The sequence below is a fragment of the Hyperoodon ampullatus genome (assembly GCF_949752795.1).
Source record: "Hyperoodon ampullatus genome assembly, chromosome: 11".
In the NCBI taxonomy this organism is placed as follows: Eukaryota; Metazoa; Chordata; class Mammalia; order Artiodactyla; family Ziphiidae; genus Hyperoodon; species Hyperoodon ampullatus.
In genome coordinates this window covers 41,127,765-41,143,578 of record NC_136924.1, presented here as the reverse complement: position 1 = coordinate 41,143,578, position 15,814 = coordinate 41,127,765, and the positions used below count along the sequence as shown (strand labels likewise).

Below are 15,814 nucleotides of genomic sequence, written 5' to 3'. Positions count from 1 at the left end.
ACCATCACCCACAGGCTTAAGTGACACAATACGTGTGTACAACATGCTGGAAGAGTGCCTGGCGCACAGTAGGGGCCCAGGAGGGCTCGCTGTTAAGACAAAACTGTGATAATTGGGACCCAATACTTGGGGTTCTCAAGCCGCAGGCACGGATTGGACGTTCCATCTGGAAACACCCAACTCCGAGGCCACAGGAAGCGCTCTCCATGACAGTGGTTGACGGTGGGTGTCTGGGTCCTCCGTGTATATACGGTTGTCAGGTGAGGCCGTCGGAAGATTCATATCATCGTCAGGCTCTTTTTTTCTAACTTTGCACAACATGCCTCTACTGCTGTTTGGCTAAAAACACTTCATTTTCTTAAAAAAAAGAATAATTTATGAATGTGCCGGTGATATCAAAGGCTTTTCAAAAGTGCATAACAGCAGCAGTAAGAGGGTCACAAATCATTCTGGACACAGCCGATCCCAGGAGAACCTTGGGAAACGCGAAGAGGCTGCTCTGGACTCACTTCAACCCCTTGGTTACTCTGGAAGTGAGCAGGCGAGTGTGACCCTGCAGCCTGCTGGGCGCCGGGCCCGGGTTACCTCCTAGTGGGTGTGTTGTGTGTGTGTATGTATGTGTGTGCAAGAAAGAAAGACAAACGGTGACGGGGGTATGGCACAAATGATCCCCTCGTAGGCTCTTGCCTCTAGGAATTCACAATCGGTGGAAGAGAAGAGTCAAGCAGAAACTCACAATGTCGTGCCCACCACACCCTTCCCGCTGGCATCAGCGTTTCTCTGCTCCCACGCACAGCAGATCTTCTAGAAGGAGTCCCCAGCACCACCTTCAGCACTCCCACTCCGGTGTGTCTCCCCTTGACCCCGCTGCACTGAGGTAGCCTTGTCAAGGTCACCATCAGCTGGGGCAATACTGAATCCGATGGTGAATCCTTGGTCCTCATCTGACCAGACTCACCATCGTTGACACGGCTCCTGGAAAGGCCTCCTCCTCCAGGCTGGCCTCCTCTCCTGATCTCCCCGGCCTCTGAGCACAGGAGGCTGCAGCGTCTGGTCTCTGGCCTCCTCTCTCCTCTGTCTACACTCAATTCCTTGGCAAGCTTGTCTGGCCTCGGGGCTCCAACTACCATCCACCCGCTAACGCCTCCCAGACTCACTTATTCTACCCCGCATGGCCACGGGTGTCCAATAAGCCCCTCAGTCTTAATGTCAAAGGGAACTTCTGGCCTCCCCAAAGCTGCCGTGTCACAGCTTCCCTGGCTCACCTGATGACAACCCTCGTCTCCTTGTTCTTTAGGTGAAATCCATGGAGTCATCCCTGCCTCGGCACCTAATCTGTCTGCAAAACCTGGCACCACCTCCCAACACATCTGGTATCTGTCTACTGTTCACCCCTCCTGCCGGGGCCACATGGTCAAAACTACCGTCATCTCCAGCCTGGATCACTGAGCTAGCTGCAGTGTCTTCCTGAGCCCAGCCTCACCCCGGAGCCCAGAGGGAGCCTTTATAATATTAGGTCATCTCCCTCCTCATCCCAAAACCCTCATGTGGCTCCCATCTCTCTCAGCAGAAAAGCCAGAGCCGTTACGACAGCCTCAAGACCATGCCTCTGCTCTAGCTGCAGCCTCCTTGCCGTGATTCAAACACGCCAGGCTCGCCGCTGCCTCAGGGACTTTGCACCTGCTGTTCCTGCTGACTGGAGCTCTTCCTCCAGATCTCCGCATGGTTCGTTTCCTCAGCTCCTCGAGACTTAGGCGAATGTCTCCACCACCAGAGGTACAGTTGCTCCTCCCCACACCCTGCCCCCCCACCCGCCCTCTGCATAACACTCGCCACCGCCTGACAGTGTGGATACTATATTTGTTTCTTGTCTGCTGCTACCCTCTGGAATAAAACATGTATGAGGTAAGGATTCATGTCTGTCTGTCTGTCTCGGTCGTTGCTACATCCCCTAGAGCAGGGTCTGCGCCCGTTGGACACACACGTTATTTGCTAGAAGAATGAGTATGACAGGAGTCCTATAAGAAGCTCATCCAGGGTGCCCTGGGAGCACAAAGGAAGGAGCTGCACACTCTGCCTGTGGGGGGCATGGAGGGCATGTGAGAGGAGGTGATGGCTGACTTGGGCTTTGAGGGATGAATAGGAGCTTACCAAGAGGAGAAGCAGGTGAATGCTATGGCTAAAGTTCAGGAGAAGAGAGAGGCCATAAAATGTCCGGGGTCTGGGGCGCAGGCTGGGGTGGCTGGAGCAGAGTGGAGGGGAGAGGAAGGGATGAGAGTGCTGGACGCTGGGGAGGAGAAAAGCAGGCTGAGGCTGAGGACGTCTCTCCAGCCGGGCAGCAGGTTTGGACGTGAAAGCTGGGGTTTAAAACCTGACAGAACCAGCAGCTACTGGCTGTGGGGGGTGGGAGGAGGAGAGCAGAGGGTCCCCGGCTTCCAGCTTCAGGAACCGAGTAGCTGCAGCACCTTTCACCGTGACACGGAAGTGCACTGCTAAGAGAGGAGGATGCTCTGGCCAGGCTCGTGGGGCCTCACAGCCAGGTGAAGACATCGGAGGCAGGTGTGAGAAGCAGCCCACGTGACGCATGGGTCCAGGAGCAGGAGCACGGAGGTGTCCAGCAAGGATCCCTGTGGCCCCTGTGCGCCCCCTCGGGGTGGGGGGCTCAAAAGCAGGGCTGTGCTCCAGTGGACCCCTCTGAGCCCTGAGAGTCCTGCCCGGGCCAGGGGGCTGCCTGGGGGGTGGCCTCTGAGAGTTTCTGCACCTGTGAAACTGGGTGTCGGGAGCCCTCCTCACAGGGCTTTGCAGAGGGAATAGCTGCATTTCTACGAGTCAGGACGGCGCTGGGCCTGACGCCTACGAGCCCATCTCTGCTCCGTGGGGTCCCAGCGCAGGAAGCACAAAAAGTGTCAAAGTTTGTCCCCCTCTCGCGCCCCATCTCACCCCTCTGAGAGACCCCCGCCTGCCCTCCCCGCACGGCCAGCCTCCAGGTGAAGTCGGGCCGAGGCCGTTCCTGCGCGTCACCTGGGAAACGACTTGGCTGTTGGCCAGGGTGTGGCCCCCCGGTGACGGGGCTGTGCCTCCCAGAGAAGAGAAAGCGCCTAATCCCTGGGATTTGCCGTGAAAGCCGGGACAGGGCGGATCACTCATCACTGGCAGGGATGGCTGCGCTGTTGTTTTTAGGTGGAATTTCTGCATCTCATTCGTAATGTGTACTGATCCCGGGCCAAGCTTTCCAAATCAGGCTGCCGGATGGGGTCAGCAGCGCGTGTTTAACCCCTTAGGAGGTAATGATTTTGCAGAGGCGACCTGGGCCCTGGTAGCTGGGACCACTGAGGGTGACTTGAAGCCAGATGGCCGGGCGAGCAAGCTCTTTGCTTTGCATGAGGCCTCGCCTGGCCAGGGGCAGAGGCACGGCTGGGTTGGTATCTTCACTCACAAGCTCTTGTACCGGGGCTGCTGTGTACAGCTGACTAGGTTGTGCACTGCACATACGTAGAAGCAGCTGCGAATGGTACCCCCTAGGGTTTCACAGTCACAACACATTCAACTGTACATGGCAGCCCTGCCACACACCACTTGTCTCTCCCACTGAGACATTCACAGGCACAGAACCTATTGCTGAAAAACAAGCACTTTCCTCTATAGGAATTCAGATGGCAGGATGCTAGGGAAGCCAGGAGGCAGCTTCTTGAAAGCAGGACCTGTGGCTTGGGTGTAAACTTGTTCCTCAGCACCCAGCCCAGGGCTCGGCATGGAGCAGAAACCCAGGATGCTCCTGTTGAATGAGTGAGATAATTCAAGGATGACAGAACGTGGGAGGCACAGCCTCCACCATTCTGCTTCAGGGTGGGCCCGACTGGTCAGCTGAGGCCACCAGATGTGCCTGTTACATAGCTCCCAGGTAGCTGGAGCCACTTTGGGACGAACAGTCCTGGCACCGTCCCACGTGCCTCCCTCTGGCCTGCTGTCCTGTCCTCTCAGGGAGCTCCGAGCTCTCACCAGCTCACCCGCTCCAGACGGCTTCCTCACAGTGGCTCGTTTATCACCCTAACAACCTACCCAGTTATGTTAAAATACACACAACTCCTTCCAGTCCTCATAACCCGGCAAGACAAATATTATTATGGCAAGCTTGCTGAGAAGAAAACTGAGGCTCAGAGAGGTTATGAGACCTGCCTGAGGTCACACAGCTAGAAACAGAGAATCAAGCAAGAATTATGCCCAGAACATCTCACCCCAAGTTCAGTGCTCCCTCTGTGGCAGCAGAGACTCCACTGTGTTTTGCCTGAAAAGGGCCACCCCAGCCACTGATATTTTCAAACTTAACTTGAAATAGGGTAATAATCCTTATATGCTCACAGAGGAAACTTAGAGCGCTATTTCAAAATGCAAAAGTTTTTGGTTCCCTTTAGGAGCGGGAGTGAAGATATTGTTACGAGGGTGGTACATAGCGGGCAAACTTAGAGGCCCCACATCTTGCTTCAGTACAGACAGCATCGGCATTGGGAAAAGGTTTGGATTCCATTAATATTGATTTCCTGCACACCTACTGTGTGCCGGGCACTGCTAGGATCTGTCACGTAATCATTTCATCTAATGACAATAATGGTGTCTGTGATTAGGGAATATCACTCCTCAACCTAATACAGGTAAGCATCTCTGAGGTGAGCCAGTCAATCTCCATTCATTCAGACTTTACTGGGAGCAGGATTGGCTGCCAGGGTGCCTCGCCAGGAGCTGAGGACAGGAGCGCTTCTGTTTCTCAGGGGACCCAGCGGAGGAAGAGGAGCTCAGGGAACAACCCAGAACAGACACAACATGCAGCACACCTGCTTGTCAGCTGCAGCCCGTGGGACCCCGGGCCAGCACATCAGTCTTTTCTTTTAGAAACAGTGATGCCAGCCAAGGATCAGGAGGGCTGTTCACAAAATCAACCAGTGGGTCTAAAAAGCAGCTTCTGCTGAGTGCTGTCTAGTTCCTATTGGCTTTGGGGAGGTTTTAGCAGAAATTTTGGCCAAGGTGACCCTCAATATAGACAGACCTTTTCTTCCCCTCCTTAGAAAAATAGTTAAAAAGAAGTAGTGAGGAGGGAGGGGTTGGGGAAGGCAGAGGCTCAGACACCAGCTGCCACCCAGAGGCCTGGGGAGTCCAGGGGTGGCCCCCAGTTGCTGGCGGCTGATGCCACACTGCCTGCGCCCATCTCGCCAGGGTCCCCATGAGTCACCTCTCAGGAGCTATTACCTGAAAGACCCCTTCTGGAGCAGCTCCCTATTACAGCCAGTACTCTGCTGAGCGAAGAATGAAACCGGGGCTGGATAAGGAAGGCTTTGTAGTGGCCCGAGAATACCTCAGGCATTAATAGAGCATTTTCGCACAGGTCGAAAATGCATTCTTCATTTTTCATTGACAGCTGGTGAAAGAGGAATGCAACAGGGTGGCTGCAAGGGGCTTTACAGAGACAGCAGCTCAGCTCTGCTTCAGAGCCACCTTTATCCCTGCGAAGAACTGGTTTTTAAAGGATACATTAGGGGAAAGTCTGGCCTTTTTTGGTTCTTAATCGACTTGGGGTACTTTCTTCTTCTTCTGTTATTTGGGGGAGGAATGAACTCAACGGCGGCTTGTACGCTGGGTAATTTTCTGGGACACGAACTCTCGGTAACTTTGCCCAAGTCAACAGCAGCTGTCCACAGGCTCCAGCTCTGGGTGTCTGGGGAAGACTGGGCTCTAGGCCTGCTCTGCCCCCAGCACCAGGGGGCCTCGGACAAGCCTCCTGCCCTTTCTGGCCATCGCTCCCTCATCTGTTAACAAGTCTGCAAACAACCCGGGCCCCGTGGTTTTTCCATCGCTCAGTCTCAGGCAGTCATTTACTCTGCTCCCTCCTTTGCCCAAGGGAGATGATCACATCCCCCGAGGCATCTGTAAGGACCGAGCAGGGATGCGGGGGTGAGCGTGCCCAGCGGTGGTTCCCAGGGCTGCTCAGACTGGTCTCAAGTCCATCGCAGGTGGACAGGCCTGTGTCCAGGGCCAGCGTGTGCCAGGGTGGCTATCCCCAGAGCCCAGAAGCTCCCGGGGGGCACAGAAGCTATTTGGTGCATTAGAGGAGCAGGAAGGAGGTGGGGATAAGGAAGCCCAGGGAAGAGACCCCAAGCAGAGAAACAAGGCAGCAACCGGTGGGTATAGAGACCAGAGCCCAGCACAGCCTGGGTCCCACCTCAGTGAGACCCTGTCCCCTCTGGTTTTGGTCCTCCACCTGGGAGAGGGCATCGGTAGACTCCAGGGGCCCAACCGGACGGGACATCCTGCAAATGTCCTGAGAAGTTGAAGAGGCCGGGCCTACCCAGGAGGCCGGACCACAGGCAGGATGAATTCCCAAGGGCCAGCCTGGGCACCCCCCCAACACACACCCAGCACCAGAATCCAAACACCGGGGCCCATGTGATGAAGCTCAGTGAGGAGAGGCTGCTCTGTCTCTGCGGCCTGGGCCTCGCCTCTCACACGAGGGGTCTGTCCTGTTCCCCACCCTACCCCGAGTCACCCTGGGAAGACCAGCCAGCCCCCTCGCTGCTCTGGTGTCCCCCTCTGCAAAAGAAGAAGTTGGAAGAGGTGGCCTCCAGGAGCCTCCAGGCTCTGAGATGCCAGGATTTTCTGCCCCAGCAGATGGGAAGCCAAGAAATCGAGACTCCCAGGTTGGTTCTGTTTGGAGTATAGATGCAGCTAGAAAAATGTGCTGCTGAGCACCGGCTCCGGGCCCGGCCACTGCCCAGCCCCTGGCTTGGGTCACTCCAGGAAGGCTTTAGCTGGGAACTGAAGGCACAGACACGGTACAGAGCCCGCCCCCAGAGAGGCCTCAGCCGGAGAGGCTTGTCACTGTCTCTCCACCACCACGTTCTGATGATCTGTTTATGCGCCGCACACCTCCTCCCACCCCGGTGGAATGCAAAGCCCTTAGGGGCAGGGGCTGCGTGGTATTGACCCATCTCTGTACCCACAAGGCCGGGCCCAGGGCCTGGTACAGGGCAGGCTTGGGAAGAATGCAGAAATGCAAAGAATGAATGAGTGCGTCGGAAGGTTCTGATTCCAACTCCTGTGGTTCCAAGAGCTGTGAACTGCCCAGGGGTGGGCTGCCCCAGGGTGGGCTGTGTTGCAGCCACACCTGCAGGCCCAGCGTCAAGCACAGGGCTGGCCCAAGGTGGGCTTCTGTGGGCAAGTTGACCCTACTTCCTGCTGTCTGCCCTCATCCCCAGGCGCCTGAAGGTCCCTTAAGTGTCTCTTCACCTAACGATGGGGGAAACTGAGGCCCAGGGTGGGCAGTGACTGAAGCGCAAGCGGCAAGTTTTAAGCCTGCTGACAACCAAACTGCACGCCCTCCCCTCGGAATCCCAGTGAGCTAATGTACCATTAATTGTAATTAACTAATTATTCCTGCTGCCAACTAGTGGAGGAGGAGCCAGGGGTGGGGGCCCCCCAGATGACTCAGTCATGTTTACAACATGCAAACCCATTTAAGAGCTTGTAAAGTCGCTATAGATGGTTCTTTGGCAACAGGGGAATGACCATTCCCTATCTTCAGCTACAGCTCGACAACGGTCGTGGCTGGGAGCCTAGGGGACCGGGGTTCTGAGATCCAACAGCGCCACCTACAGACCATGTTCCAAAATGCTCGGCTCCGGGACCAGCCGAGTGGGCGCTCAAGACCTCACAAAATCCAGGGCCTAAGAGACCACGAGGCCCACTCCTGCCCACCCCATTCACGACGAGGAAACGGAGGCCTAGGCGAGGATAGGCCTGGCCCTCAGTTGCTCAGTTGCTTTGAAAATGCGAGTCTAAATTTAAGTCCAAAGTGGCAGATGTGATGGTTTTCATTCTCCATGAATTTGAAGTCTTTAAAGCGTGACAGTTCAGGAGAGGCACCGTGAACAGCTTCCCAGACGCACCCGCTTCTGCTTCGTCCCCTCCCGGCCAGCCCTCCTTCAGCGCTGAATCTCAGGGTGTGTGTATGTGGGGGGGGCTGTACGTGCGCCTTGATGTGACCTCGGTCCTCCTACCCAATGACACGCAGGAGGGCACAAGACTGGATACCCTGCAAGGCGAGCCCGGCCCTGACGCCCGTTAGCTATTCCTCTGTTGCACCATAAGAATAAAGATCATATCAGCTCCCACGATGGGGCAGCTGTGCCGAGCCCCCGGACTAGCACTTTACCTGTGTCACCTTGTCTGAAATCCACGTTTGTGAGACGCAGAGACCTAGTTAATCCACCCTTTGTAGGTCGGGAGACAGCCCCCAGGGGTCTCCCCGAGAGCTGGTGGCTCCACCACCCTGGATGCTCCTCACACTGTGATTGGCTGGGGGGGGGTGTGTTCCAGCTGGGCCCTGAAGGACCAGGGGACTCAGATGGGAGCCGGGCTGGTTCCCAACAGGCCTCGGCTAAGCCACTGGCTGGGAGGACGAGGGGGCGTCTAGGTGGACCTGCCGTCTCCGGCCACTCACCCACGGTCATGCCGTCCATGTAGCGCTTGATGATATCGAAGGAGTCGCGGAGGTTCCCGTCTGTTATGTCGAAGATGATGTCAGCGTGGTTGGCAGGATACGCGGGTGTGATGGCCCGGAGGAAGATGATCTCTGCAGAGAGAAGCACGGCATGGAGAGCGTGCAGCGCTGGGCCCCGTGACCCCAGAAATGCCCCCCCCAGGCAATGAGGACCCAACATGAGGGACCCCCTGCATGGAGAAGGTGGAGGGCCCCTCAGGGGCCCTAGATCATAGCCTGTCCCCCCTTCTCATCAACAGGGAAGCTGAGGCCTGGAGAGCCTGCGAGTCTTCCCTGAAGTCATGGAGCTGATGAGCAGTAGGGCCGGTGCTAGGAAGGAACTGGTGATGATTCAGGAGTCCCCCTGACGCTGGGAAGACGGGGAAGTGGGGTGGATGACGGGATATGGGCGAGAGGTCAGAAAGGGCAAGGGAGCAGGCTGGTGCCCTGCCCCACAGTGATGTGGGTCAGAAGCCACTTCTCAGGCCGGGCCGGGCAGTTTGGTGGCTGTATCTGTCTCCCGGGCCACCTGACATGAAGCCGGCAGCCTGCCCTGGGCGGAGAGCGCGAGGCCGCGATTTACCCCCACTCTGTGTTATCTCGGGTCGGGGGGCGGGAATGTCCTCTCTCTCTGGGCCTCAGTTTCCTCATCTGTAAAGTGAATGAGGCAGCCCTCCAGGGCCTATCAAGGGTCCTCTCAACGCTAACGGTCAAGGTCTGGACTGCCTGGGCCCAAGACGCTGACAGGTATCTCTAACCACACCCAGCTCCCGCTAGAACAAAATTATGGATCAGCACTGGCCAGGAGGCCACAAAACCGGCCATTAGGGATTTGGGAAGGATTTGTGGTTTGGTGGAACCCGTCATTCTGCACAAGGCAAACAGCAGTCAGTGATTTTCTCCGACCCAAGTCTGCGCACCCTGCGAAGATTCTGTGCCTCCCCTTTTCTAGAGGGATGAGTGGGCAGGTGGGGCAACGGCCACCGGCTCCCGCAGGCAAGCACGTCCCTGGGTTGCCTCTGGTGCCCTCCCACCCCCGTGGCCAGGCTCTACGCTCCGGCATGTGCACCTGCATTACCCCCCAGGACCCCACTGCCGTGTGTAAACACAAGGCAAACTGTCCGTCATCCCTGAGATGGTCAGAGGGCTCTTTCTCATCACTGTGTCCCAGAGCCTGGCCCGAGCCTGACACATAGGACGCTCAGTCGACGTTTACGGAGTGAATCCTCATGGCGAGCTCCTCTGAAGGCCTCCACAGAGGGAGGCGGTGTCTGGAGACCACACCAGCCCTGGCACGTGGGCTGCACACCCCGAAGCAAGGCATACGGAGCAGCACCCCGTCCACAGCCCTCTGCCAGGTGCAAGGAGCCCGCTGCCTTGGGCCTACCTGTGTGAGAAGGGGGCTGTGATGGCAGGTCTACACTGCAGGCCAGGAGCTGCCTGGGGGCAGGGCACACTGACTGCTTTACTGCTGGGCTCCCTGGAGCTGGTCTGGCCGCACCAGCCCATCTGCCCCTCGGTCTCCAGGATGATGCTTCTGTACGCAAACAGCATCAGTCCCAACCCTCTACTGGCTCCCAAAGCCTAGGAGTTGAAGCCCCAACTCCAAGTGCAGCCTCCTGCTCTCACCCTTTCAGCCCCTCTCTTGCTAAGCCGTCCACCACTCCAGCCAGAAAAACTTGGCTTTGTTCCTCAAAGGTCTACACTCCTCACTCACCTCCAGACGTTTCCAGAGGTCCTGCTCTGCCCTCCTCTCTCCGTGTTCCCCACTTTCACTAAGTTGCCTCCTACTGACCCCTCAGGACCCAGAGTGGAGTCACTGCCTCCTGGAGGCCCCCACAGCCCAGCGCTTGGCACAGAATCAACACTTGATAGCTATTTGTTGAACAACTGTAACCCCTAAGAAGAGGCCCCCGAACTGAGAGCTGGGAATGGGCTGGAACGGTACTGCCATGTAGTCTGGGGACACGGAGGAGATGCAGAGGCAGGGAGGGGTCTGCATTCCAAACCCCAAACCCACATCCCACCAAGGAGTGGCTCCTGCAGGCCAGGCTCTCAACTCCAGCAAGGGGGCTGCCTGGCAAGGAAGCTCCTCCAGACGATGGCCTCCCCCGGGACCCCTACGCCGGTTCCAAGCCGTGGGAGCGCCCGGCCACTCACCTTCGGGGCGGGTGAACTCGCGGAAGGTGGGCAGCGACACGACAGTGTGGGAGACGGTGTGCACTGGGTCCAGCACGCAGGTGACGTCATTGGGGCGGCAGGACTTGATGCAGCGGACGGTGTCTGTCTTCTCTTGGCGGAGCCTGAGGGGAACCACAGCACAAGAAGCGATGGGAAAGGTGGAACCAGCACTCCCACAGAGACCGGGGTCCGGGGAGGAGAAGCAGGTGGCCGGGCGGGACCACCTGTCCCAGAGATGGCTCCGCCGGAGACCCGCACTGGCCTCCGCAGCCCGGCTGCTCCGAGGGGATGCTTCTCTGCCCTTGCTGCAAACTGGACCAGAACCCAAACCCCCCGAGTCACGCCCCAGTTTCCATCTGTCCCGGCTGGGATAAGCAAAGCTTTGCTATTTGCCAACTATACGAACTGAGCTTCGGTTTCTACAACTGCAAATCACATTCATTCATTCACTTGCTCAACAAGTGTGTTTTGAGCATCTGCTGGGTGTCAGGCACCAGGGACACCAAAGCAAACAAGGGAGACAGGGTCCGGCTTTCCCGGGGCCCCGGGTCGGGGGGTTGCAGGGGTAATAAATGAGGGAGCATAGGTAAAGCACCCAGCTTGGTGCCCAGCACAAAGCGGTCAAATCTCCAGTGTCACACGATGGACGGAGAGGAAGGAAAAGGGGCCCAAGTTTGTTACAGGTCTAACCATATTTTTAAAACCTCTTTATCATAAAATAAAACACAAATGCAAGAGCTACACAAAACAAAGGCACCATTGAATGAGTATTATAAGGCAAACCACTTTATAATCAGCACCCATATCAAGAAAGAGAGCTTCACCTGCCACCTGAGGCGCCTTCGTGGGCCCCAGACCCATCTCAACCCCCTCGTGTGTCCCCAAAGTAACTCCTGTCCTGACTATCCTAGCAATCACTTACCTGGGTTCCTTTACATCTGTGTCATATAAGTGTGCATCTCAAGACACTATCATTTAAACTTGTCCATTAAAAAATTTTTGTTATATCTTTCTTTTTTTATTTATTTGGCTGCGCCGGGTCTTAGTTGCAGCACATGGGATCTTTGTTGCAGCATGCGGGCTCTTAGTCATGGCATGAGGGACCTAGTTCCCTGACCAGGGGTCGAACCCAGGCCCCCTGCATTGGGAGCGTGGAGCCTTACCCACTGGACCACCAGGGAAGTCCCTGTTATATTTTTCTAAAGTCCTTTTTAACCTTCAGGTTTCCTCTCCATTCCTTCACTCTCCATACAGTTTACCTGTTAGGAAAGCAAAGCATCTGAGCTATGGAGTTTCCATAGCTTCTGGACTTGCTGACTGCATCCTCACGGTGCAGCCCAGCGTGTTCCCCTGTCCTCTGCATTCCCTGCCCATTGGCAGCCGGATCCAGACGCCTGATCAGATGCAGACCCAGGTCCTTTAGCGAAATGACAGGTGGTGGTGTGTCTTCCATCGGAGGCATGTGGTGTCTGGTCATCTCCTTTCTGTGACGTTAGCAGCTGCTGATGCTCAGGGTCCAGATCCACTGATTCATCGGGGATGGCACAATGCTGTGGTCCGAGTCTATAATTTCTTTTTCACTTGTTAGTTTGAATACTTCTGTAAAGAGATGCTTCCCCTCATACACTATCTTGTTACCAGGGGGTATAGTTCATGGAGGAAAAGCAAGATTAATGCTTGATTCTTTCTTCGTGTTGACCTGTTTTCAGGATAATGAACTAGCAATCATCATCCAGAGGTTATCAGTTGATTTTTAAAAAATATCAGTATGAACTCATAGATATAAACTATTTGATGGATTTCAACCTATTGCAATTATTATCCTTACTGGAGCTCAAGTTTTCCCATCTTTGGCCAGGGGGTAAATCGGGTTGGCTCCCAAGTCCTTTTGACCTGGCCCCAGGAATCTCTGATGGTTCTCTTGCTGTCTGGCTTGACAAGGCAGTCCAGCCTCATCTTACACTTTTACTGCCCCAGCTATTTCTCCAAGAAGTGTTGGGTTTGTTTTTGTTTTGTTTTGTTTTTTAGTAGAAAATGGTATTTCAAGACCACAATCTGGATACCAGGAATGGTCAGTCCTACTGAGTTGGCCATTGTTTCTAGGCTTCTTCAGTGGACATTTTTAAAGATAAACTACATCATGAGTTCATACTGATATTTACAATTCAAACAAGAACCACATAGTTTTTTACTTAATCTCTTCTATGTACCAAAGGAATCTCCTTTTTTCCATATCAAAATCCTCGTTCTTAAGAACACAGAAGATGATAGAATATTCCATACTTATTTATTTAGTATATTTCATATTTAACCCAGTACTCTCAGAATAACAATACTAAAATTACTACCACTAACATAATTAATTAGAATAATTTTTTTGGACATGTTCTCCCTATTCTACCTACAATTTTTAAATAGATGTGCTATTTCTACATTGTCTGAGCCATTTCTTTCCTTTTTTTTTTCTTTTTTTGCCACACTGCGTGGCATGCCAGATCTTAGTTCCCTGACCAAGGATCGAACCCACGCCACCTGCGGTGGAAGCGCGGAGTCTTAACTAGACCACCAGGGAAGTCCCCATACTTCCCTTTTTTCTTACTGCACTCATTTAGTTGTAGTTCTATGAGTAACTATGTTTAGTGCTTGCATGTCGACAATTTCGCATGTTGATAATAGTTTGTGCCCTTTGTACAGGAAAGTCCGTTTTGTTGGGTATAAAATCCTTGGCTTACATTTTCTTGAATATCCTAAGTATTCATTTCCTTCTGGCATAAGTGTTGCTGTGAAGAAATCTGATGATAATATAATTTTTTTCCCATATAAGTCACTTGCTGTTTTTGCCCAAATGCACAGGGATTTTTTTGTTTTCTCTGTCTTGGTGATGGTTGCTCTGAGTCAATATCTTCAGGTAGGTTGGGTGTTCTTTCAATATGGAATTTCAAATCTTTTTCTTAAAATTTCTGTAAAGTTTCTTGAGTTATCATTTTTAGTATTTATTGCTCCCCTCCCTTGTTTTGGGTTAGTTCTTTGGAGATTTCTATTATCTGTATGTTGGATCTTCTTTGCCTGTCTTTAACATCTGTCACTTTCTCTTCAAGCCTTTTCATCTCTTTTGTTATTCATTTTTCAATTTATAAAATTTTTCTTCAACTTCTCCTTAAGTATTTATTTCTAAAATTGCTTTCTGCTTTAATTTTAAATTATTTCTTGAGTTCCATCACTTCATTTCTTGTTTTTTCCTAATTCTGGCTTACATTTTTCCTTCATTTTTGGTAATTTTCTCAATCCTTTTAGTTTGTTTTGATATAGGCTACAGTTTTGATCTAGTCTGTGAGCATATCTTCCTGGTGTACTTTCATTACCCAGAAGGATATCATTCTGTTCTTAATTCTCTTTTTTCCTGCAATATCTTTTATGAGATTTAACCTGGATACTTCTGAGTTGATCATTTTTATGTGAAATTAGTTTTCCTGAAATTTGAGAAAGAGGCGTGGTTCACAGTGGTTTTTCAGACCTCATTGATGTCTCTGCTGGACAGTTGCACACATCACTTCATTTAACCTTCACAGCTTTTTCCTCTACACCACACTGCCTCCTTCCTTAGCTAATAAAATGCTTTGTTTTTCACTTGGGAATTTTAGAATGGGGCTGGTATGCAGGGCTTTCTGGGAAAAGGCTAGGGTAGCAAGCTGAGGAGCACTGACTCATCCCGGTATCCTGCCCCCTTCACAGCATGGGGCTGCACTTCTGAGAGCAGACTCCAGAGCCAGGCTGCCTGGGTTTGAACCCCAGGCCCACCTTACATCAGCATTGGGACTATGGGCAAGTTACTTAACCTCTCTCTCCCCGATGTCTTCATTGTGAAATGAGGGTCATAACAGCACTTTCCTCACAAGGCTCCGTGAGGGTTAGTTAAGTGCTTGGCACAGTGCCTGGCTCACAGAAAGCAGTGTCTAGGTGTTAGCTGTCATAGTTGTTATTATTTTCATCAGTATAATAATGATAATCATAGTTATTATCCTCCACCCTTGGGAGCCTGGTTTAGTACAGTGAGTCAGAAGGATGGGAGTTCCCATGGGAATTCCCTGGCGGTCCAGTGGTTAGGACTCTGCACTTTCACTGCCAAGGGTGCAGGTTCAATCCCTGGTCGGGGAACTAAGATCCCACAAGCCACAAAGCACACTGTGCTTTTTGGCACAGCCCCCCCAAAAAAAAGTGCACACGCAGGTCCAGGAGTCGGAAGTGATGGCAGCTCTACAAACGCTCTGAACTTTTATTCCCCGTTTAAATCAAGATCCAAATGAACACTCAAGTACCTTCCAATGAGGGGAGAAACCAACACTTATTAACTGCCTACCACATGCCAGACACTGCCTCGTGTGTAAGTAACTTCACGTAATGTTCAAAATAATCCAGGAAGTGGGCCTTGAAGCTCTGAAAGGCAAATGACTTATCCGAGGTCACAGAACTAGTAAATGGCAAGGAGGACATTAAAACTCTTGTGTTTTTGTTTGTTTGTTTGGTTGGCTGGCTTGGTTTGTTTTTTCTGCACTCTGTGATCTCAGCAGGATGATCCAGGAATACTGCTAAGTGGCCTCAAGGAACTGCAGGGAGGTGAGCAGGCAGGTAATTCAGATATCATCCCCACATGTGCACTCAGGTACACACAGAGAAACATCAGAGGTGTCCTAAAATGGAACAGGCCACCTTAAGAGGCAGGGAGTTCCACAAACAAGGGCGAGTGCAAACAAAGCTGGATAGTCAGTTGGTGGGAATGTTGTAGAAGGGATTCTGGCTTCTAAAGCCCCCAAGAATTTTCCCTCCATCTTAACACTCCTTTGCGAAAAGTGCTTCTCTGGCCTGAATAATCTGGACCATGATAACAGAACAACTGAATACATGATGAATCCCTGCTGTGTCTTGCTGATTTCACAGAAGAGGTGATATTTGAACTAAACCTTGATAATACTATCCACCCAACCATCATCCATCCATCCATCCATCCATCCATCCATCCATCCATCCATCCATGTTTATTCGGATGTTTACTGAGCTCCTTCCACAGGCCAGACATTCTGAAAGTGTAGAGAACACAGATACAATCCC

The 15,814-nt window shown here is 52.9% G+C and overlaps 1 protein-coding gene across 1 annotated transcript in view; it reads right to left on the bottom strand.

Annotated features, from left to right (window-relative positions):
* Positions 1 to 15,814, bottom strand: part of FBLN1 (fibulin 1) — a gene marked incomplete at its 5' end in the record, with an annotated part of 76,739 nt that overhangs the window by 10,332 nt on the left and 50,593 nt on the right. The window contains 2 exons of the mRNA XM_079714431.1: positions 8,489 to 8,620; positions 10,688 to 10,830. Of these exons, the coding sequence (XP_079570557.1) occupies positions 8,489 to 8,620; positions 10,688 to 10,830 (275 nt within the window). The remainder of the gene's footprint in view (positions 1 to 8,488; positions 8,621 to 10,687; positions 10,831 to 15,814) is intronic.